The sequence below is a fragment of the Carya illinoinensis genome, chromosome 8 (genome assembly GCF_018687715.1).
Source record: "Carya illinoinensis cultivar Pawnee chromosome 8, C.illinoinensisPawnee_v1, whole genome shotgun sequence".
In the NCBI taxonomy this organism is placed as follows: domain Eukaryota; kingdom Viridiplantae; phylum Streptophyta; class Magnoliopsida; order Fagales; family Juglandaceae; genus Carya; species Carya illinoinensis.
This window is the reverse complement of record NC_056759.1, coordinates 37,922,771-37,945,340: the sequence shown is the minus strand read 5'-3', so window position 1 is coordinate 37,945,340 and position 22,570 is coordinate 37,922,771. Positions and strand designations below refer to the sequence as shown.

The 22,570-nt window shown below is 35.7% G+C and overlaps 3 protein-coding genes, 1 long non-coding RNA gene and 1 other non-coding gene across 23 annotated transcripts; 2 read left to right on the top strand and 3 right to left on the bottom strand.

The window, feature by feature from the left end:
• Positions 1-1,772: 1,772 nt before the first annotated feature.
• LOC122318892 (F-box protein At2g26160-like) lies at positions 1,773-3,220 on the bottom strand. The gene has a single exon (XM_043136626.1). The coding sequence runs from the start codon at positions 3,098-3,100 to the stop codon at positions 1,934-1,936; it is 1,167 nt and encodes a 388-aa protein (XP_042992560.1). The 5' UTR covers positions 3,101-3,220; the 3' UTR covers positions 1,773-1,933.
• A 1,512-nt stretch (positions 3,221-4,732) lies between these two features.
• On the top strand, positions 4,733-4,886 carry LOC122274863. The gene has a single exon (XR_006228403.1). It is a non-coding gene; the product is annotated as a U4 spliceosomal RNA (small nuclear RNA).
• A 76-nt stretch (positions 4,887-4,962) lies between these two features.
• On the bottom strand, positions 4,963-8,820 carry LOC122318893 (thiol-disulfide oxidoreductase LTO1). Its single transcript, XM_043136627.1, has 6 exons — positions 8,397-8,820; positions 7,847-8,103; positions 7,629-7,741; positions 6,319-6,466; positions 5,432-5,569; positions 4,963-5,279 (listed from the first exon to the last, which is right to left on the bottom strand). The coding sequence occupies exons 1-6, from the start codon at positions 8,773-8,775 to the stop codon at positions 5,199-5,201; spliced, it is 1,116 nt and encodes a 371-aa protein (XP_042992561.1). The 5' UTR covers positions 8,776-8,820; the 3' UTR covers positions 4,963-5,198.
• A 1,324-nt stretch (positions 8,821-10,144) lies between these two features.
• Positions 10,145-18,196, top strand: LOC122318989. Of its 19 annotated transcripts, none has more exons than XR_006244975.1 (11): positions 10,148-10,445; positions 10,863-10,949; positions 11,093-11,170; positions 11,282-11,355; positions 12,181-12,239; positions 12,338-12,964; positions 13,242-13,330; positions 13,749-13,905; positions 14,094-14,169; positions 16,391-16,443; positions 17,480-18,196. It is a non-coding gene; the product is annotated as an uncharacterized LOC122318989 (long non-coding RNA). The 19 variants fall into 19 exon arrangements; XR_006244973.1 differs by having other exon boundaries at positions 11,093-11,175; positions 11,295-11,355; XR_006244976.1 differs by having other exon boundaries at positions 11,093-11,175.
• A 557-nt stretch (positions 18,197-18,753) lies between these two features.
• On the bottom strand, positions 18,754-19,746 carry LOC122274717. The gene has a single exon (XM_043083726.1). It carries the CDS (start codon positions 19,744-19,746, stop codon positions 18,754-18,756), a length of 993 nt encoding a protein of 330 aa, XP_042939660.1.
• Positions 19,747-22,570: the final 2,824 nt, after the last annotated feature.

The following is a 22,570-nucleotide window of genomic DNA, read 5'->3' as shown; positions in this document are numbered from 1 at the left end:
TTATATTATATATTTGATTTATAATTGTTATTTTTTTAATACAACTCAATTCACCCCCCCTCTAATGTTAGTCATCTAGACAACAGATGTCTAGACCAATTTGCATGCACCTCAACTAATCCCACGAGATCTTGAAATTAAAAGTTAAGTAAACCTCTAGTGATCCTAAAACAGTGGAGCTAGTAACTTGGGTATTTTTAAAATTGTTTCTCCTTCTATTCTTTAAACTAGGGTGTATGTTTTTTCCATGGTCAACTATTGTAATAGATTACAGATGATGTGATACTTTCATCCTATAACAACATATCATGTAATTAAATTAATTTTAATTGACATAACATTTTATAATAAGATGAAAATACTACGCGTTTGTACTCCGGAAGTACTTAATAATTATTCTTGGAGTAGACAAATTTAAGTGCATAAACAATGACTAATCTAACTAAGGTTTCTTCCCCTATAAAATTCCACTATCGCTAGAACGCTTCTTTTTTTTACACTATCTTTTATTCTATTAACTCATTTATTTTTTGAGGACCGTTTGATAACTCGAACATTTCTTTCCTAAGTACTTGCTTGGTGGAAAAAAAACATAAAAATTGTTGAAGCCTGTCCAGCATCAAATAATAATAAGCTTAGGGCCTTAGGGGTATGGCATTGACATGTTGGGACGATTTTAGGCCTCTTCGTTTGCAAGCAACAACACATAATATATAGAATGTCAAAGCTTGAGGGATGTCTGATTATAATAATGATGCCGTGGTGATTGAGAGATCAAGTTTTGTAAGGTGGATGTAGACCTTTCTTCCTTTGTTTCGGCTCAGGAATTTCCTGGATTCTGGATCAAGTAGCAGAGGCATTTTCTTGTCAAGCATGGAGGACGGAAGGATCGTGAGTCTGGGATGTTAGCATCTTTTCGCAGACTGTTTCAAAATATTTTGGCCACCCGCTAGCTACTACTTGTCTAGTTGTCTCTGTTTAATTGTCTTTGATGAAGTTTGAGTTGGGTTGTTAAAATAGTGGACATATACCCATCGAAGGACTCCCTGCATGTTTCTCCTACTAATGGTAAGTGGAGTTAATCGTCCTATAATTTATCAAACAAATTCAGCGATTTCTTGCACATTTGACACCCAAAACGCTCCAAAATTTGGCTACTGTCATCTACTTTACAGTCATGCATACAAATACCAACAACAACACAAACCCTTTGGGCTAAAGAAAAAAGAAAAATAATATTTGAAGTTATAAAGTGCATAAAATTCAAGTGTCAAGCATTTCTTTTAAAAAATTAATTTTTAATGATGGACCTACTGTTTTTTAAAATGAATGAACGGATAAGTAACTGTATATAACATTCCTAGTTAGGAGTTCCATGATTTTCATCCATTTGAACTTTCTCCCTAGAGGGGGAGTACGTCTAGACTCTAGACCCCTCAATATAGAATCCAACACAAAATAATTCCCCCATCTCTAATTGTTTTGCAACACACAAGTGTTTGCCTATCCGACATTTCTACCCAGAACAGGAAATGATTTGGATTTTAAGGTCAAAAGTAGCTAGATTTATACAAGGTTCGACTTGAAACCAAGATTTAATCTTCGTCCTATCTAACATGGATGATTGAACTTTCTGTCTCTAAATATACAAACCACCATCATGGGCTGTTATGTGCTTAAAACCACTGTCACCAAAACCATGTGATGCATGAGACAAAAGGATAAATCACAACATACATACATACAAATCACACCAATTGACAGAATGTATGTATGGAGTTGAAGGATAGGATCATTTATATATATATATATCCTCATGAAGAAGGGAAAAGAAAATGCGATCCCTCGTAGAAGGGGGAGTCCAAGAAGAACATTACAGCAGTGCAAGTAAATTAATCCAGAGCAGACGTTACACACACAGCTTCATACCTACTTACATTAATGGATTAGTAGCGTAAAGCCAACTTGGGGGATCTGGGGAAAATGCTAAATCACAAATGCGGTGATCCTCTAGATTGAAAGCACGACTTTCTTCAAGCTCCATGAAGTAGATGCGATTCCGTTTACATCCAACAAATTCTTGAGCTGAAACAGAGAAATTACAATCACTACCCAGAATAAATGCTCTGTCGCCCAAGCATTTCACCAAAACCCATTGACCCCACTCTTCATCCAACTTGTACACTTTGAAATCAATTGTATTGTGAAGTTCCCGTCGCCTGTTAAAATAAGATCTATTACCCTCCATTCTACCTCGTTCCCTGTCTAAGTATTCGTCAACAACGTAAAGAGCTCCACATGACTCCACCAAATGCTTCCGGCTACCCAATCCACAAAGCGGAGGTGAGAACTGTACCAACTTCAGAGACGAGCATTCAATCCAAAAGACTACTCCCAATCTATCCACAACATAGAATTGGCCCTTATAAACAATTATATCATCGTAGTCAGATGTTTGATCATCAACAAGGGTCAGCTTGTCCTCCCCATATTTTGCAAAGCCCAACTTCCCATCGAGAAAAATCACAAAAATTGCACACCCTTCTGCATTAGTCCATGCGGAGTTGGGGAACATCACTACTTTATTCACGCCAGGAACAGATCTGTAACTGAGGATATCTCTTCTTTCGTCTTCGACCATGGCGCGTCCGACAGAACCAAATCGAAGCGTGTACGCTTTAGTTATCTCGACGATCCGAAAGTTGAGCAAATTTAAAGTCTTTGCACTACGAGGATACGAATGGATAGCACAGCTGGCGAGTGGCTCTAGAAGACGCAACTTGCCTGAAGCCGACTCCTGAACCTTGATCAAGTCGCCCTTAATATGCGAAGAAGTTGCAGCAGTTGAAGTTGAAGAAGAATCTAGCGGTTGAATACAGTATATAGTACTCTGGCAGATATAAGTTGGAAAGGCATCGTAAGGGTGAGGGAATTGAAGAGGGAAGCGAGGAGAGCTGGGGTGAGAGGGAGGGATAGAGGCACGCCATGAGCTACAGACGCTGCGAAATCGGAGAACATCGATGCCGGTGTCGAGGCTTTTGCCGATCGGTGACCATAGTTCCTTTGGAAAATCCGACCAGTCCACCACTCTCTCCCCCATAATCTCTGCAAGCTTGACTGATTATGTCGACGCAGTAACCACCAATTAGGTAAGTCCTTTCTACTTCTTCTCCTTCTTCTTCGCTTTGTGCTGTTTTTTCCGACTCTTATTTTGACTTTTCTTTTTCAATTTTATATTTTCCTATTACAGCATTGTTATTCAATTATCCATATCCAAAAATAATTCAACTTTCTAACTAGAGGAAAGTCACTTGCATTGAATTATTTATAATTAAATTTTTTAACTTTCAGCTACAGTAAACTAAAAGAGAAAAACAAAGCATATGAGCATGAATTAAAAAAACTATAAAGCATATGAGCTTTAAAAAAAAAAAACTACAAAGCAGATGAATTTTATATTATTTTATTGTTATATAATAAAAAAATAATTATTCCAATGTAGAGATTTATGTAAATAAAATAGTCAAAATTCAAATCTATCTTACATTTATCAAAATTGTCATTTACATATGTATAATCCAATAACAATACTCTTACTAGAGTGGATTTGGTGTTCGAGGTTTTATCGTAGAAATGTTTTGTTAATCATCATTCCATATATTATACATCACAATTTTTTTTTTATTCTTTTTAAACTAATTGATTCTACTCATCATACATAGACTGCATATTTAATAAGAAAAAAATTTAAAAATTATATGTGATGTGGGATGATAATTAAAATTTTTCATCATAGAATGTCTATATTGGGCTGTGATTAAAAGAAAAATTCTACCCATCATCATACACACACAATAAGTAGAAAATTGTTTCTAGTTTAACATGAATAGAATGAAATAAAAAATATGGTATAGGGATGATGACTAGAAGAAGTCGTGATTGGAATATAGGGTCTCATGCAGTGAACGTGTACAACATGTATTTTTCTTTCTTTTTCATACACCCCCGTCGAGACTTTCATGCATTCATACCATTCCAAGGAACTATGGATACGGACACTAAAAATGTATTTCTTTCTTTTCATACGCCCCTGTCTAGACTATTATGCATTCATACTATTCGAAGGAACTGTGGATACGGACACTAAAAATGAGATTAAAATACGGATTGAAAAATATATATATTTCTTAAAACTAAATGGAGATTAAAAGGACAGATGTTATTACTCAACAACCAAGTTCTGAAAAGGAGGCTCTGATATTGGGGGCATCAAGATTGTCCTCCCAATGTATTCTTTCTGTTTGTATTTGCTAAATAATCTCTTTTGTGATCCATGTAAGTATATTTTGTAGAGCCATTACCCTCACTTGAAGAGAAGTCGACCAAAAGTGGAGGAAGAAAGGGGCGTAGACAAAACTAATATCCAAAGAATTCCCTCGTAGATGATTGTATGTACACTACAGAGAATGGCCTTTTCCAGTTTTCCCCCCAATCTGGGATGCACCTTCTCGTCCAAATGCCTAGGATTTTTCTGCAAAGATTGTTTCAAGGTGCTTGCTTTGACAAACAAAGAATTTTTGGTAGAAACATAGCGGAAGAGGACGACAGTACTTGGAAGTTGGGAAGTGGAAGACGCGTACGTTTTTAGTTAAGAGTCCCACATGGAAAATGAGGGAAACCAGGTGATGGCCGAGTTGGATACAAAATCAAAGCTAAGGTTAGAGAGAAGAATATCTTTGCGCTTGGGGCAATGACGCAGCTAGTGAGGTTCTAACCGAGGCGCGTCTATTGCTGGTTGAAAACTATTTCCAAACCCCCTCTTAGGCCTGGGTTTGGCCCAGGCCTTCGAGAATTTCTGGAAGGGCTCCCCCATTGGGGGTAAAGCCCTACAAATTTCAGTCCAAGTTTACCTTCTTTGATGGTTGGTTATATATCAAAGCAAAATTATTAGATAACGCCGGATACAAAAACATATTCTCAATAATTTAAGTTAGGCCATTTTCAGGGTCTTCGGTCCCCACTCAGGGCTTTCTTTTGTACAGAATTTGAAAGAAATAGCAAGTAGAAGATTATTCTTCTAAGATCTGTCATTTATGGCCCCCCCCTGAGGTCGTATTCAATAGAGGCCATGTATATTTTGTAGTGACAAGTCATCTATATGCTGTACAAGTGCTACAATACAACCACAATCCATTGATCTAAGTGAGTTGACTAGAATTATCAAACTTGAACCCTGATTCCCGGGCCAGCTCTAACAATTCTTGTTCACCACTCAAAACCTGCAGACAAAATATATGTTTTGCTGAGTGAAAAATTAAAAGTGAAATTTGACCGAAATGTGATGCTAGTCACAAAATATAGTATGGTGTATAGAATTTTCCTTTTGTTAATACCCCATGAATCAATTGACTCAATAAACAGGCTTCCTCACCTGACCATTAATCACCCACATCGGGAAACCTTCAATTCCAGCATCTGAACATGCCTTGATCATTTTTGTTCCTTTCCTATATCCATCAGGGAAACATTCCACATAGTCCAACAGCTTTGCTGCCTCCAATCCAAACATCTGTATGAATCACACAAAGCAAACGATACAAGTAACAAAGTTAACATATTGTCATTCAAATCAAAAAGTATGGCAGATAAGTGCAAAGACATGCAAAACTGATTGGTGGCAGACCAAAGGTGATTCTGTTTCTGCAAACATCATTCATTCCTAGTTCTTCCTAAAATAAGCATTACCAATCTGGATATCCCACTAAACTAATGAGATCCATTCTGCTACCTGAATCAGAAGTGGGATTCAAGTTCACTAAAGTAAAGTCAATCACAGAAAGCCAGGGTGATGGACAAGTACCCAGTGCCGTTTGAGGAAACTGAGAGAGGTTGGTAGGAGAGGGAAGAAGAATTTCACAAAGAAATGAGACATGCATTGATTATTTTGATTCTTAAGTTTTTACAATCCTACAGGTCTGAGTTTTGAAGACTCAGAATCAAGCAGTGATTTCAAAAATGCCCTCCCTACAAAAAAATTCTCATTGTATCCATAAGGAGAACTTGACACTCGAAAAAATATAGAAAGGAAAAATTAGCCACCACGAGGACTTGTTGAGGGAAACCATTAGCAATCCTTTTTGGACTTTTAAAATTAGCACTGAGGATCTACATTAAATGCTCAATAATTTCTTTCAAAATTCTAGATAACCCGGGAGAGAGGCTGAAGGGGAAGCCCTAATATTCTTTAACACCCTTTTACAACAAGATCCTGCATTTCAACTTGAGTTTTTGCTAAATAAAAAATGAAGCTAAATTTACCTGTTTTTGTTCTAAACAATGTGAACACCAGAAAGCCCCATACATTTTAGCACCTATGGAGTGCAGATGCTTTGCAAGAGAAAGAGCAAAAGGACTCGATGTTGTTGTGATCTCAGTTGAAAAGTATGGCAGGTCAATTTCACCCAGGCTGTAAATGTAGATATAAACAAAACAAAAAATAAAAAAATTAGAGCAAGTACTTTATCTGGACAAGGGGAGAACATGCATTTTAATTCATGTACTTAATAATAGTTAAACATCTGAACAAGGAAACAAGTGACAACAAATCCGTACAACTTGTAATCACCCAGTAAAAGCAAGCACTTCAGACACACAGATCCTACAATTAATAGCTGACGTCTTGACTACAGAAATTAAGTATTCTTGATATACTAGGCTAGATAACAAGTAAATTTTTTTTTTTTTTTTTATTGGCACCGGGTGGCAATCAAAGAGGGGATGCAGTCACCTACATAAAAAAACAGTAAGACTGCCACAAGAACCGTTTCCACACCTTATTGTTTTCACCGAGTACTTTTGAATAGAATCTCTTTCCTTTATATAAATGATAAAATGTGGAACTATCACTCAAGACATCAGTTCTGTTCCACAATTCAACCTTTTTCACAACCCAACCAAGTTAATCCCGACTGATTAGGTTCAGCTACATGGATCCTTTTGTGCCATATCTTTCTGTTTTTCTTTTTTAAATTTATAAGCGTGAGGCATATCTTTCTTTTACGATGACAAAATTTCAATTTACCAGTAGAAGGCTCACATAAGACTGCAATGTCGGATTCAACAAGTTTATTAAGAATTGGCCCAAACAACATAGGATGGCCTCATAGTCATGATTCAACATCTGCAATGAAACATATTTTTGGCAATGCAGTTTAAAGAGGACAAACAACTACCAATTTGGGAATAGAAGTCCATGGAAAAAAAGAACCCACTTGCCCTTTGTCTAAAGCAACTGGATTCTTGACATCTCACGCAGTTAAAGGGGTTAAAAGAAACAAAAGAATAAAATATGGGTAGATGGTACTGAAGAGGAGATATACTCGGAACTTTGTCTATTTTATGATCAATAAAATTTTGTTTACCAATTAAAAAAAAAGAAAAAGAAAAAAGAGAAGATAGAAAAAAAGAAGCCGCCAATTTGCTAGTTCTTCTCATGATATTTCTGACTGAGTACAAAATGTACTCATTGCAGCTCCAAGAATTGAGGGAACAGAAAAAGAAAATAAAGGGACCAAACCTGCTCATTTAATTAATAAAACATGCCTGAAATATTTAAAGAAAATTATCACCTTGAGGAGATAGGTGGAGAAGCACTGTATGAAGTGTTCAGCGTAACAAATACCAAGCTAGCTATACATAGCTGTAAACCCACCACTTTTTGTATTTCTTCCAATCTAAAGTCCTGCAAAACAAACCGTCACAACATGCTATTATTTTTTTACTAGTAATTTCAGCAACCAAATAAGGAAAGTAATGAAACGGAAAAGAAAGGTATATAAGGACACACCTTTAGAGTGATAAAAAATAAGCTGAACGACAATAATGCTGACATTAGACAGTATGAGCATGATACTCCTGAAAACTTTGTGCCCAGAAGGTACAAGAAATATGCACTGGCAGCTGCCATGGAGGTAGTGCTTCCAAGTAAGATTAAACGACCATTAGATTCGTCCATTCCAAAGGGCAAGTTCTTTCTTGTCAACAGTAGACCGAGTGATGCAACTAATCCATATGCAACCATCCCTATCAGTGGAAGAGGAACACCTGGAAAATGCAAAAGGATTGAAACTCTCTGTCAAACATATAACCTGCAATGTATTCCATATGCAGTTATCCAGTCAAATAAAGCATCATCTCAATACAAAAAATGAGATTTCATTCGCAAAGAAAATCTCAGTCAGTTATAGTTAACTCTTCAACTTATTTGGTTGCTCACCATCAACACAAAACGAGTAAACCCATTCGATTGAGTTCATATAATTATCAGATTGAATGAAAGACAAGTATGCTCTACAGAAAAGGTGGATAATAATCTCAAAACAATGGAAAAAGCATACCAAAAATTACGGCATAATCGCTATTGAGGATGTCGCCGCAAGTGCCGCCTCCAATCGGGCAAAATGCATCGGAATTGGTGAGCTTGAGGTACGTCAAGTACGCTGTCTCAACAAAACCTATAGCTCCAAGCCCCACACACCATTTGTACGTCAAATTACTCGAAGAAGAAGAAGGAGCAGACGTCGTCGTTTCAGCTTCCGATTCGGCATCTTGATTCGGCCCCGAAGATAAGCACTTGACGGGAAGAACAAGCAGCCTCCGAGGACCCCAACGGTGCTTGGAGAAATCAATTCTGCCATGGGAGAAACAGGAAGCGGAACGAAGCGGACATCGAGACAAGAACGGAGGAGCCGATAAGCTCAGCATGCTCGCCACCATTGCTGAATGGAAGTTAGAGCTCAGTGGCGGTTCGCACAGATCTGAATAAGATGGCCATTGAAGTCAGCCCGATGACTTGAGTGGTAGCCCAACGTCAGTTTAGCCCATTCAGGCCCAAATAACTTTGGTCCGTCTTTGATGCATATTATATCCGACTAATATTCTGTATAGTCGTAAAATGTTCAAATATTATATTTATTTTTTTTTGAAAATAAAATTTATTATTAAAAAAATAATTTTTTTTTATATAATTCTTATATTTACCATATTTTCTTTAAAAAAAGTGCATGACATCTGCATATTTTACAATTATAACTATCATTTTTTATTATATCCACGTAAATAAATCAAGAAATAAAAACTTTATTTTCTCTATCCAGATTTTGGAGCAATATTAATTTTACACATCATTTCCATACATTATATTTATTTTTATTTTTATTTTTTTATAATAAATATGTGATGTATAAATAATAAGTAGAATAATTCAATTAATTTAATAAAATAAAATAATAATAACTAATTTTAAAATATATGAAACGTGTAGTGTGGAATGATAGCTTTCCTCTTATCGTTGAGCAGAACCACCATTTCAATCGTCGTATAGCTAAGAGTATTTTCATTCAGTTTTCTATATTTTTTAAATTGTTAAATTTTAGGAAATCAACTTAACTTTTTGATAAAATAAATATTTTATCTGATTTCTTATTTTAATGTATAGGTTTAAGATATAATCAGTGACTCCCTATATTTAAGAAGTCATTGTTAATCTGTTAAATCAATTTTTATATATATTTTATATGAAATTATTAAAGATGTAGAAATAAAGTAGTAAAAATAATAATAAAAAAAGAATAAAAAATATTATTTTAATAAAATAGATAAATAATAGAGAATAAGATGTACGTGATTTTTTAAAGATGTATAAAATTTTAAAAAATGATAGAAAATGTGAATTTTAGCTCAAATTTAACCAAAATTATAAAAACTAAACGGGCTTTAACAAGGCTCCGTTTGTTTATCTAAAATATCTCATCTTATTTTATTTTAATATAATAAATTTTTTAAATTTTAAAATAAAATTAATATTAAAAAATATACTATAATAATATTTTATTTAATTTTAAAAAAATATTTTATCTCATTTTATCTCGTATTTGCAACGAAATTGAGTTTAAGATTACGTTTAGTTGTCGAATTAATCTCATCTAATTATTATAATTTTTTTAATTTTTAATATAAAATATAATAAATAATTTAATTTTTTAAATTTTAAATTAATAATAATATTAAAAAATAATATTTTAATAATATTTTATTTAATTTTCATCTACTATCCAAACTTACGCCCGTAGAGCGACTCTCTTGTCTCGTACCTTAGAGATTCTCTCTCTCTCACGCGTCGTCTTGTGCAATTTTATTTCCTTTCCTTCCGTACAAACTTACTTCACTCAACGCTAGTTAGTGTAGAGACAAAAGACAGACGAAAATTTCTAGTTTTCCACCTTTGGACTCTTTTCCCGGGGAGTTCTGTCACCGGACCCCGCTGCGATACGGCTGGGTTCTTATTCTTGGGTAGGCGTTCGGTGGCCCGAGTAAAGAGCCAGGGGGCCTCCGTTTGCTGCTCCTTGGACTCTTTGGAAACCAAAGTCTCTGACATGAGTATAATGGTAATCGTTCATTTCAATTTCATTCTTTTGTTGGAAAATGCTCGCTTTTTGGCTTTCTGAACTTAGTATTTTGTTGTTTGGTGATGAATTTCCTTTTTTCTGATTGACTGGTTGAACAAGTTTTCACTTAGTTTGAGGGGGTTGGTGGTTCGAAGGGTATGTTTGGATGATGAGGTTTTGACGCAGTTTTTTTGCAATTGGTTGTTCATTTATTCGAAAGTTTGTTTGCTAAGTAGGCTTTGATCTTATGACTTATGAGTTCGGTATGAAGAACGAAAATAAATATTCTATCTTGCAAAGTAACGACTCCATCTTTTCTGGACTACCAATTTATTGTTTTCCCCGAAACAGTTGTATCTTTCAAAGTTTACTTGAACTTCTGTTCACTTATGAAGGGTCTCTGTTGTATTGGATTAGAAGCATTGTACTTCGGCCGGAGGTATTGGGATCAAATTCCAGGACATGTAGGACTTTGTGCAGTCATGAGAATTCTTAAAACAAATGGTTTTTTCTCCCCTAGTCTGCTTTCTTTATTTTTTTTTAATACTTAAAAACTCTAATAATTTAAAAACTCCGTTGAGTTAATAGTATCAAGCAGTTTTTTTTTTATCTCTGATAGGTTTTCTTGCATCTATACTTGGATGTAGGTGGGTGCAGATAAAAATTTACTTGTGAAGGATCATTACATACACACACTTTTGTAAACATAGGGGGTCAAATTGGTGGTGAGGTTTGAGGTTTTTTCTCAAATTAAATTTTACTAACTAAAAATCGCCTATCTACAAAATGCTTTTGGTGATGATCAGTCTTGCTAATAACTTTACTAACAACTGCAGAACTTGATTTCAGATTTCCAATTGGAGCACCATTACATGGGATTTGTGCATTTTTATCTACGAATCAGCTTAAGGTAGTGCATACTATGCAGTTGTTATTGCCTTTATTGCACCATATGTTCATGCCATGGCCAATTATTATCCTTCACAGGCACCGTTTCCAGTCCATTGAGGCATTCTATTGTTTGGGTTATCAGTCTGTCCAGCTTAACTTTGACTTTTGTGGGGCATTGAAAGGAACAAAAAGGCAAAAATGTAGATGGTATAATCTACTTAGTTTTCAAATTTTGTTAATGTGCAGACTTATGATAAAGCAAGAAATGCTGTGGCTCTTGCCATGAGTCCAGTTGTGAGGGCCCTTGTTGAACCAGATGGTGCAATGAGTGACATATGGGATTTGGACAGTTTAAGAGTTATATTTATCACCATTTATCAAAGAAAGAGAGATTTTATTGTCTGGTTATGTACGAGTCCTTTCCTATTTGGGATACATCAGATAAATTGCCTCTATTTTTTCTTGTTTTTATTTTTTGATTACCAATGGACACCCTAGTCCCGCAAACTAGACACAGTCATGGTTTTTGTATCGAAATAGACGAACCCTGGCCTGAACACATCTGTGGAGCAGTAACGTCCTTTACATCTTTCTCTAAGATTCGACTAATATTCCCTGGAAGAGATCTGAAAATGAAATTTCCTGGAGAGAGGTGGTCAGTTCTCATGTAGAGATTTTTCCCATTAACCTATACCTTTCTGTAGTATTTTTCTGTCTCAGGTTGGCCTTTTTAGCTTTTTGTGGATTTTGTTTTTATTCTCACACTTCGTCTGTCTAATTTTTTTCTTTTTTTTTTTTTTTTTTATGGTTCTATTATTCTGAACATTTCATTTATTTTTAACAGATCAGCTTGTCTGATTGGTTCTTGTCAAAAGGTGGCACACAGATGAGTATTCAGAGAATGTGGGATCCTGTCACCTATGCCCTTGGCTTTATTGATTGTGATAATATCAGTGCATGTTGTATACTAACTATTTTCTCATTGTTTGCCACTAAGACAGAGGCTTCCCTACTACGCAGACTCAAGGGTTCTCCAGATGTTTACTTGTGTGGTCCTATCAGAAAGTATATCACAGACAAAGGGGGCAGGTATGATTTGTAGAATATGAGAACTTTATATGTCTATTTTGGAATAATGATTCATTGACTATTTGATCCTCCTTGATTAGCATCCTCGAGGTTTTGTTTTCTATGCACATCCCAAGCTTAATGGAGTAGGTCACTTTTATATCACTTTTGTTCTTCTGAAGTGTCAAACCTATTAAGAGAAAAGTTGAGGTTGGGTCTTTTCGGTTAGGGGCTTCCTGTGGTAGTACCATAGCCTAACGGTATGCATGCCCCATCCCTGGGCCAAACATAATTGGTCGCATTTCTGCCACTTTGTTCTTCCAAAGATGCAAAACTGTTGAGAGCAAAGTTGCAAACTTATAGTTTTTCACTCAGTGGCTTCCTATAGTACCATCTTTGCGTTGTGGTTTGTATGCCCCCGTCTTTGGGCCAAGCATAGTCTGTCATATTTGTGCCAGTTTGATCTTCCAAGTTGCAACCCTGTTGGAAGCAAAGATGCAAACATTTGAGGTTGGATCTTTTTGCTCGGGGGCTTCCTATTGTACAACTATGGCCTAATGGTATGTATGCAAAGACTCCAGGCAAAATAGAGTCGGTCACATTTATTCCACTTTTCTCTTCCAAAGTTGCAAACCTATTAATGAAAACTTACCAACATTTGAGGTCAGAGTTCTCTCTTGAAAATCGAGGATCATCTAAAGTGGGTGACCGCTGAGTTGGTGAACCATTCAATTAAAAATTTAAGAAAAGAATTTAAGAATACCCCCTAAAATATTTGAGAATCTAAACTTGCTTTCTCCTATATTATTGATTTATTCCTCTCCTATGCTAGAACAGATTCCATCTTAGGTGGGGATGTAGACAAATATGTGTTTGATAAATCCGCCCATGGAGACACATATGTCATGGGACTTGCAATGTCAAAGGTGATCTACTTTTCATCTTGCTGCTTTGAAAATTTTTATGAAGTTTTCTGGCCATTCTTGCATATAGCCTTATAGGCATTACTAAGAATGAGTTACTTGGGGGTTAAATCTTTTAAATCTAGTTGACAATTTATGAATTGGATACGCCTATCACTAATGCTGCTGAGGTGCTTCCATGTCCCGTGCCACTCTGGGATTTTTATCTATGAGGCATGTCTTTCAGACTTTTGGGTTTTTCTTCAACAGTTAATGACTAATATGTGCTTTTTATCCCATGCTACCAATAAGCAAATTGTGAAAGCTTATGCTTATGTTGCAGTTTTGTGGTATGCTTGTCCTTGGAGTCTGCATGTACATGTTTATTTATCTATGTCAGGTATATTTTGTGTAATGCCCAGGGCTATTCTTTTCATGGCAGCATATGATGTCCGTGGAATCAAAAGATTACTTTCGACCCAATGGAGGGAATTTGAGATTTGCAATAATAATTACAAACTAGTAGGAGTGCCTGTTGTCACAGTGCAACTAAGATACAGTGGTTGGGTCACGGAGTTGCAGGATCTGCAATGGTCGAGGTAATTATCTCAGCTATCCATGTTATTGAAATGGAAACTTGAGGACCATAGTAGAATATGTTTCTGTTTCACTTTCTGAATGTCTAAGGCTTTGTTGCTTTATTTCTTTGTGAAAAGTTACTTTATGACTGGTAGCCAATTGAGACAAGCAGCAGGGCTAGATAATTTTCTTTATACTCTGGATGCAGATTTCTCTTTCTTTGCAGACCTAGCTCTTGCATCTCTAGAAGATTACTACATTGAGGGACAAGGTTCATTGCTCCAGTAAGGAAAATGCTCTTATCATTGTCATTTTGTGCATTAAATTGTGGAATTATTGATCTGCCAACATGTTCCAATCACTAGGGTAGTAATAATTCATGATCATTACTGGATTGCTTTCATATTTTTGTAGTTCTAAGCTGCATATTAATCAAATGATTGGGTTTTCTTGTGCCTTTCTTTGTGTACTCATTTTTTGGGACTAAAATGACATTTATTGTGCTGATGTGGTAGACCCTTCAACCCTTCTACCTCAATCATTGTCAACTATGTCTGTTGCCACAGGGTAGTTTCTGAACCAGTGTATTAATGTTGATCTCAGGATCAACATAACTGTTTTACTCATGAATCTTTATGATCCCCATGCAAATATCTTACGTTTGGTCTTTCTAGTTGCCAAGGTTTATGCCTGTAAAACTGCTAGTATTGTCTGTCTGAATGCATGTATTACCATTTTCTTTTTAGGCTTCAATTATTCTCTAAGAATCCTAGGGAAATGAATGTGAGATAGAGTAAATATAGTGCATGCAAGTTTCTAAACAAATGAGTAAGGCTTTCAATACAACGATCGAATATTGAAAAGAAAATGTACTTTTGGGAAAAGGTATCAGAGGACATGAAAAACTACCAAAAAACTTGCCAAAAAATGCATGTGGCTGTTTTGCTTGCCTGCTACTTGATCTTTTCATCTTCATCAGATCCCTATGCTTGGGAATGGATAAATTGATCTGTATGTATCATACCTTTCCATTTGTTTCTGTATTATAATGCTGAAGGACACTGCTACATCCACCGAAAAAGCTGAGCTTTTGTATCAATAGTGTTAAAGCATTTTTTTCTTTTTTTGTTTTTCTTACAGCATTTTATTGTGTATTTTTTTTTATCATACAAAAAAGTATTAAACACAATACTGAAAAATAAACAAACACAAAAGCTGAAAAAATACACACATTTTGGTAGCTTTTGTCAGTGGGATTCATTGTTGGCTATATCATTTTCCAATGCTGAAATCTCTTACATTTGCATAGGTTTATATAAATATTTCATTTGATGACTGGCTAACTTTGTTACTTATAAAAAATAATATTGAAACTTGGCAAGCCCTTATATTAAGCTGCAGTGCCTCTTTGTATGCATGTAATTTGGAATTGATTTTCTCATGTTTTTATGTTTCCATTATTAATGTTTCCTTTTCTGTTCACCTACCATGTCAAAGAGCAATTCCTGTTAGATGTGTTCTGACACCAGGTGACCCATACATGCCCTTGCCTAATGATGACATTATAGCAAGAGTGGCAAAGCATGTTAGTACTTTCAGAAAAAGTGACTCTCAAATAATTTCAAAAGAAACCTGGAGGCAAGTGAAACCTGTGGGCAGATTGCTTTTTGTTAAGATATAAAATAAAGTCTACCTCTTTCCATCAGCTTGAACGTTTGGGATAAGTGATGATTTTATATGGTATTTGAGCATAGGTCCTAAGTTCGAACTATGACTCTACACTCTGCCTCATTTAATTAAATAGTTTACATGTTGGGCCCACTCATTGAGGGGGAGTTTAGCCTGTACGTGGGGGGAAATGTTAAGATATAAAATAAAATCTACTTTTTTCCATCATTTTAAACTTTTGGAACAAGTGGTGATTTTACACTTTTCTCCAGTCCACTTTTCTTGTTTCCGAATTTGTTTTTGGTTTATTAAAAAGTTGGTCAGAAAAGAAGCAGATGGTTACGACTTTGGCATGGGGTAGATAATACAAAAGGTTCCCTAAAGAGAACAAGCTTGTAAAATTGAGTGCATGTTTTACTTCACACTTGTTTTTATGAATGCTTGTCCTTATTCGATATGCACATACACGTTGTGAGCTTGGCTTTGTATACCAACATCTGTGCTCTCAACCAAATCAAATCTTATGACTTCTTTACTCTTGACACAACTATTGCTTGATTTTACAAGACAAAACTCACATTATATAGCATATGGCATGGTTTAGATAACATTAGCAGTGTTCTTTTGTTTTTTGTTCTGTGGATATCATGAAAAAATGATTACTTTCAGAACATGCAATTGGTCTTTATGTACTGTACTTGACCACAGAGCTTCTGACCACATATTCTTGGTCCTAAGCCCTGTCAAAGAAAAGTGTTTTTTTTTTATCGTCTTATGAGTGTAACTGCAATAAAAAGTTATTGCCTTGTTATTTCCTCATGGTTGTTTTGGTATCAGGTTTTGGCTTTATTCCCAAAAATTTCTTCCTTGCTGGCTCATATACAAGACGGGTAACTTTACAGCCCCTGAATCTCTCACATAATGTTGGTTGTTACTTGCATAAAATTGTAGAACATTTGTGATAGCATCTCCTTCAGAAAGGGTTATGGACCTGTTTGGGATTGCGGTAGGAGTCTTTAAAAGTGATTAAATAGCCTTAAAAGCTCATTAATGAAAAAATTAAGTTGTTTGAGTATTACCTATTAAAGTGCTTTTAATCTTAAATAAGCTAGAAAGTGCATGAGAAAATTTTTTCCTGAAACATGCTTTTTCGGATAATGCGGAACGTAATTTGAATTTTAAAAATACTGTTAATGGATGAAAATACCCATACAACTTTAAGGTAATTACAATTTTTCAAATTCCAAGGATATAGTCATAATTTTTTAAAATTTAAAAACTTGTCATTTCTACTTCAGAAAGTACTTTTTTAATTTGTTTTCAAACAGACGCAATATGTTTGAAAGTGTTTTAAACATATGATTACCAAACAGTAAATAACTTTTTAATAGTAGAACTTATTACTTAAGTTATAAGTTATAAATCCTAAAATTATAAGCTATATTTCCTACCGTAATCTCAAACATGTAAATCATCTAGGATTGGTAATGATGCATTAGAGAACTAGAGAATAACATGGTCACAGAAAATGTTTTTTAGTTAATTACTAGGACAGCGGTTTAATGTCTCTATATCTTTTGGTGGTTGATTGTTTCGTGTTTAGATGAAGCTAGCCCCTTTTCTTTCTCTGCATTTTCATTCTTTTTGTTTTACGTATCAAATCCTTTTCCTCTGTATGCTCCATCTATAATTTCCAAGCATCATATCAAATCCATGTATTTTTCTGATTACATTAAAATCTGCCCAACTTTTATTTCTAGTTAGAATTAGCGTATAGGGATGGAAGAATCGGAGGTAAATTAAATATGTATCTATATAAACCTTTGTTAAATGTGAATTTTTAAATATTTTCCTGGGATTAACCAAAATAATCGAGTAAAAGCAGCTCTTTTGAGCTAAACTAGGATTCTTTTTCTTTTTCCCAAGGTGCCTGGCTGATGACTGGTTCTGACAATGTCTCGCATGGAAGATGTTATTTCTATGTTTACCTAAGGTGTCCATAATATATTCTGAACAACTCCATAAGGAGGTGCCAGTGGCTGCACCGATGAGACCTTACCTCGAAACGAAATCCATACGACATGAGGCAGCTGATTGTCACAAAAGAGATGATTAAAGAAACTTGTATATAAGTGTAATAATTAGTGGTTCTACCTGCTACGGGATTACATAGACAGCATGGAGGGGCCAACTTTACCTGCAGGTAGGCAAGCATCTGCATATATATGTGATGAGGGGGAAGACTTGGCTTTGCGGAAGAAGCTTGCTGCTATACAATCCCAAGAAAAAGCGGAGGCTGCCAACATTGCTCATGAGCTGAGTCTAGCATTTTTCTGAGTCCACCTCAATTGTGGAGAGTAGGTGGTCGCTTGCGCAGGAATACGCTTGTTCTTTGTGTGGAATATGACGAGATTATGTGAAGCATGAGTCATTTGTGTGAGGATCACGCAACCAAACTCGTCCATACAATGTTTGCAGCATGATTTGTGAAATCAGAACTTTGAACATTTAATTAAATAAGTGAAGTGTTGAGTTAGGATTCGAAATTATGACTTATGCTTTGAGATAATGTAAAATTATCACTTATTTCAAAAGTTCAAGTCAGGGTGAATAAGTATATTTAATTATTTATATTTTTCTTAACATGATTTATCACATTTCGGTTTCTTCTCAATATTGACTTATTTTTGCAATATTTTTATTGTTCTTATTCGCACAAGTATAATAATTGTAACGAGATTTTCATTTGGAATTCTCTGCCTATGTATACTATGGTTTGGTAACAAACCAAACTATATTAGTATGGGGTAATGGTTGAAAATTTACTAATATACTTTTTTATTTACAAAATCAAAACTATAATATATATATTTAATAATTCTCTGCAAGCATTTCATTTAAGTTTCATTGAAATTAAAAGGTAAAAGGATCCATGAAATAACGAGAGAGAAGAATAAAAATGACTGAATGTTTCAAACTTCTGAATACTCATAACTTGGCATTCATAACGACAGTGAGCCGCGGGGAACGCTAGAGGTGAAGAAGTACAAAGTAGCTGAATTTACATGAAATAAAACAAATTGCAACACTCAGGTGATTAATAAAAGAATGATCTCCGAATTAAAACCTTCCTTTTCCCACCTTCAATTCCATTAATTAATTACCACAAAATCAAACTGTTTTTTCAACCAAATTTCAACCTAATCCTTCCTCCAAGCATACAACGCCAAAGAGAACCCCCCATTGCTCCCACATGACCTAGTAGATGAAGAAGATGAGCTCCTCCCACCATCACTGTTTTCCTCTGCCCATTGCAGCACACTTGAACATGATGGCGTTGGCGGCAACGATGATATCATCGACAGCATCTTACCGGACGCCGGCAACAATGATAAACTCTTCCCCATCAATCTCTTCTCTGGACCTACCATTTCTGGCCACACTCCACCGTCACCAACTTGAAAAACAAACACACCATACCCATTTCCACCATTGCCATTGACCCAATTAAATACATCCCAAAAGAATTCGACTTCATTGCCTCCAAGGAAAAATTTCTCGTTCCCTCTAAATTTCCACGCAAGCCTCTTGATAACAAGGCTTATTTCTCCATCCACTTTTACTCTGAGCGCTCCCCCACTACACTCAATTCCAAAATTGTGTTTGCTTCCCAAGAACTGAGCTCGGGAAACATAATTCCTGCGTCCAAACACGTGCTCCCGCCTGGACAACAGAGCTGGCTCGCTGAGTTGGCGTGTCATGATCAACCCGGACCGCCGAGTCAACTCGTCGAAAAGATCACCAAGAAAGAACTCGAGCTTAGCATTGCATGAGATGGCGATGTAGAAGCAGGACTCGGGCTCGGCGGAGTTACGGATGAACTCAGCGCGAGTGAAGTCCCAGTAAAGCTTGATCCTCCTGTGACGTCCGCGGGTGAGGTAAATAGATTTGGAGCCTGGTCGAGTTCGGAAGAATGAGAAGGTTGATGGGTGGAGAGAAACGGTGATGGAGAAAAAGTCGGTGGCGTGGATGGTGAGGGAATGAGAGAAGAGGGTTCTGGACCATGTGAGTGTGAGATAAGTTGGAGAGCCACATAGCTGAGTTTGGAATATGCAGGTTATGAGGTTCTGAGGCACCTCTTGAGATGTATTGCTCGAGAGCGTGCTGGGTTGGCTGAAACATGCTGGAATCATAATGTCTGAACTTTGATCTCGCGTTTGTTTTTCAGAAAATACAATTCAAGATCAATTGAAGAAAGGTTAAAAGAGATGAGACATGAGAGAGAGACATGACGGACGAGGGAAGTCATGAGTGTGAAATGTGAATGGGGGCTTGGGAGCGCTTTGGTTTGTTTTTCTTTTTTCTTTTTTTGTTTTTTAATTTCCTTTCTTTGGAGCAGACTTGACTTTGGTCTTTTGAGTGGATAATCTCTGGTTGGATTTGAGAATATTTATTAAAAATATATATATATATATATATTCATCATCTATTTTTAAAATATTGATTCTTAAAAGAATAATAAATATTGTGAAATCTATTGGGGAAATTAGTTTGCAAATAAATTAAGATTTTTGCTCCAAGGTTTTCTATAGCATTACCCTGATCTTGTGGCATGCATGTGTACTCCATTAATCTCAATCTTAACAATGTTCATCACAATTTCATAACTTTGAGTGAATAAATTAAAGTTCATAGAAATACTGACATTAGAGTATATCATAGATCGACTTGGTATAATATATGTATGTCTCATCTTCGGATCAAACAGAGTTCATCACATTTTTTTTTTTTTTGCAACTTTAAACGACCAATTTCTCAGAGTCTCAGTACTCTATCTTTTGGTGGGGTATATGGTTTCATTTATTTATTTAATTTATTAAGAAATTTGCTAATTTTCATTCCTTATGTGTTGGTTTCAGATGAGGTAGGGTATCTTGGCTTTGAATGATCGATCTAGGTGGTGGAAAAAGGGTGAGTATATATGCTGATCTGAATGATCGATTATGACATGCAATCATCAGCACAGGCCAGTTGCTGAGTCAGTCATGATAGCAACATACAATAGTAGTTCTTTCATGTTGCGTTGGCTTCTTAATTCCTTGATTTGCGCTTTTGAAAGGGTCTCTAATTAATTACTCACTCTCTCTGTCTGTCTCAGCTCATATCATATGGGAGTGAGCTGGGTTGTACCATTTAGGACTTTTCTAGTCAACAATTGGTACTTACTTCACAAGCTTATAAAAATATACTGACACAAACTCTGTTTATTTTAATACTTGTACTTTTATCATAAGATAAGGATAATATAAAACATGAATAATATATATATGTAAGGGCATCTATATAATATAGAGTACTGTAACCTTTTTTCAATATATATTTCCTTATTTTCAAATATTGCCGTGGCAAAAGGGTATGGAAGATGGGTCCTTGGGAAAAGGAGAGCCCCCAACTACTTTTGTAGGGTTGCTCTTGATCACTACGTCGGTCATCTACTGAATTTATTTGGCCAGAGAACTTCTTGGTAGTGTAGTTCTGTGTCTCGACTTTGCCCGTTGGATTGTGCATGTGTGTATATGTGTATATATATATATATATAGAGAGAGAGAGAGAGAGAGAGAGAGAGAGAGAGAGAGAGAGAGAGAGAGGTGTGACAAAACAGGCAACAAATTAAGCCAGGAATCAGAAGCTAGCCCACAGTTTTCTATTTATTTTTGTTTTATGCTGATCATCAAGTCAGTCTCTTTAATGAATTTAGACTTCTTACGAAAGTTTGGCTTTTTTTTTTTCCTTCTTTTTTGTCCTTTGGCTGAATTTCGAGAGCCAATCATATTCAATTTTTTATATTTAGCTTTGGCCCTACTTACTTTTGGACTTTAATCAATTTATTTGCTCGATCAGTTTTCTTGACAACATTCAGAGCACGTAATATTTAAATTTTCTTTATTTTTCTAATAATTAATAAATTAAAGATGAACACATGAATTAAGTTTGGTAGTTGTGTGTGTATGAATGATTATCACCTTAATTTCAACTTAAATCTTTGATTTTCCACCAATAATTCTTGAAGGTCATATATGATCTGCGCTCCTTTTATACATATATATATACACATACATACATACACACACATATATATATACACACACATATATAATGAAAAGTTGGTCTAAGCATATGAAAGAGGGCAGCTCCATGGATGCACGCAGTCTTACCTTTTTATTTGCAGACTCATGCATGTTTCCATTATTATTAAAGTAAATTATCTAAGCTAGCTAGCTAGGACTAGGCCTGTGCATAAATGACCTTGGGTTGATTCGTCCGCAAGGCCCGAAAGTGGCCCACCCGACAAAAGTCGAGTTCATCGGATCAAGTTGCAATAACGGGTTGGCGTCACCTAATATCGGTCGAAACCGATAAACCGAATAACGTTTTGAATCAACTTCTCCAGGTCTCCTCCCCAAAGCCTAGCCTCTCCATTCGTCATCTTCGTTCTTCGTCACCGTTCGTCATCACAGTTCATGGTCACCGTAGGTCGTCACAGCTCGTAGTTGCAATTCATCCCCTCTGTTGCTTCTCCACGAGGTCTAGATCTGCCCCACTCTCTCATACTCTAATCCATCACAGTTTACTCTCTCTCTTAATTTCTATCTCTAGCCAATTTCAATCTTTGGTGGATCTTTTATGCCCTCTGTTGCAGTCTCTTAAATTCAGCTGTGGGACTTGTAAAAAGTTTGGCAATTTTATGAGAGTTTTCGAATAGCTGAGATTTAAGAACTTTTAAATTGTTGAGTATTTGTAGAAAAAAAAATGTATTGTAAAACGCATTATACCCTGTTCTCTTTCCAGATTTATGTGAGATTGTTGTACTGCATGCCATCTTAACTCTTTGGAAAGTGTTGCCCAGATGACTAACACAAGAGGGGGGTGAATTGAGTTGTATTAAAAAAATAACAATTATAAATCAAATATATAATATAAAATATAAACAAAATATGAAATAACAATAAATATAAA

Coding starts and splice junctions, on each gene's coding strand:
- LOC122318892 (XM_043136626.1), bottom strand. CDS start 3,100: ATGGGGGAGAGAGTGGTGGACTGGTCGGATTTTCCAAAGGAACTATGG.
- LOC122274717 (XM_043083726.1), bottom strand. CDS start 19,746: ATGATTCCAGCATGTTTCAGCCAACCCAGCACGCTCTCGAGCAATACA.
- LOC122318893 (XM_043136627.1), bottom strand. CDS start 8,775: ATGGTGGCGAGCATGCTGAGCTTATCGGCTCCTCCGTTCTTGTCTCGA. Junction 7,742..7,846: donor TATTTTTTATCACTCTAAAG/GTGTGTCCTTAT, acceptor TTTGTTTTGCAG/GACTTTAGATTGGAAGAAAT. Junction 5,280..5,431: donor TGTGGGTGATTAATGGTCAG/GTGAGGAAGCCT, acceptor TTTTGTCTGCAG/GTTTTGAGTGGTGAACAAGA.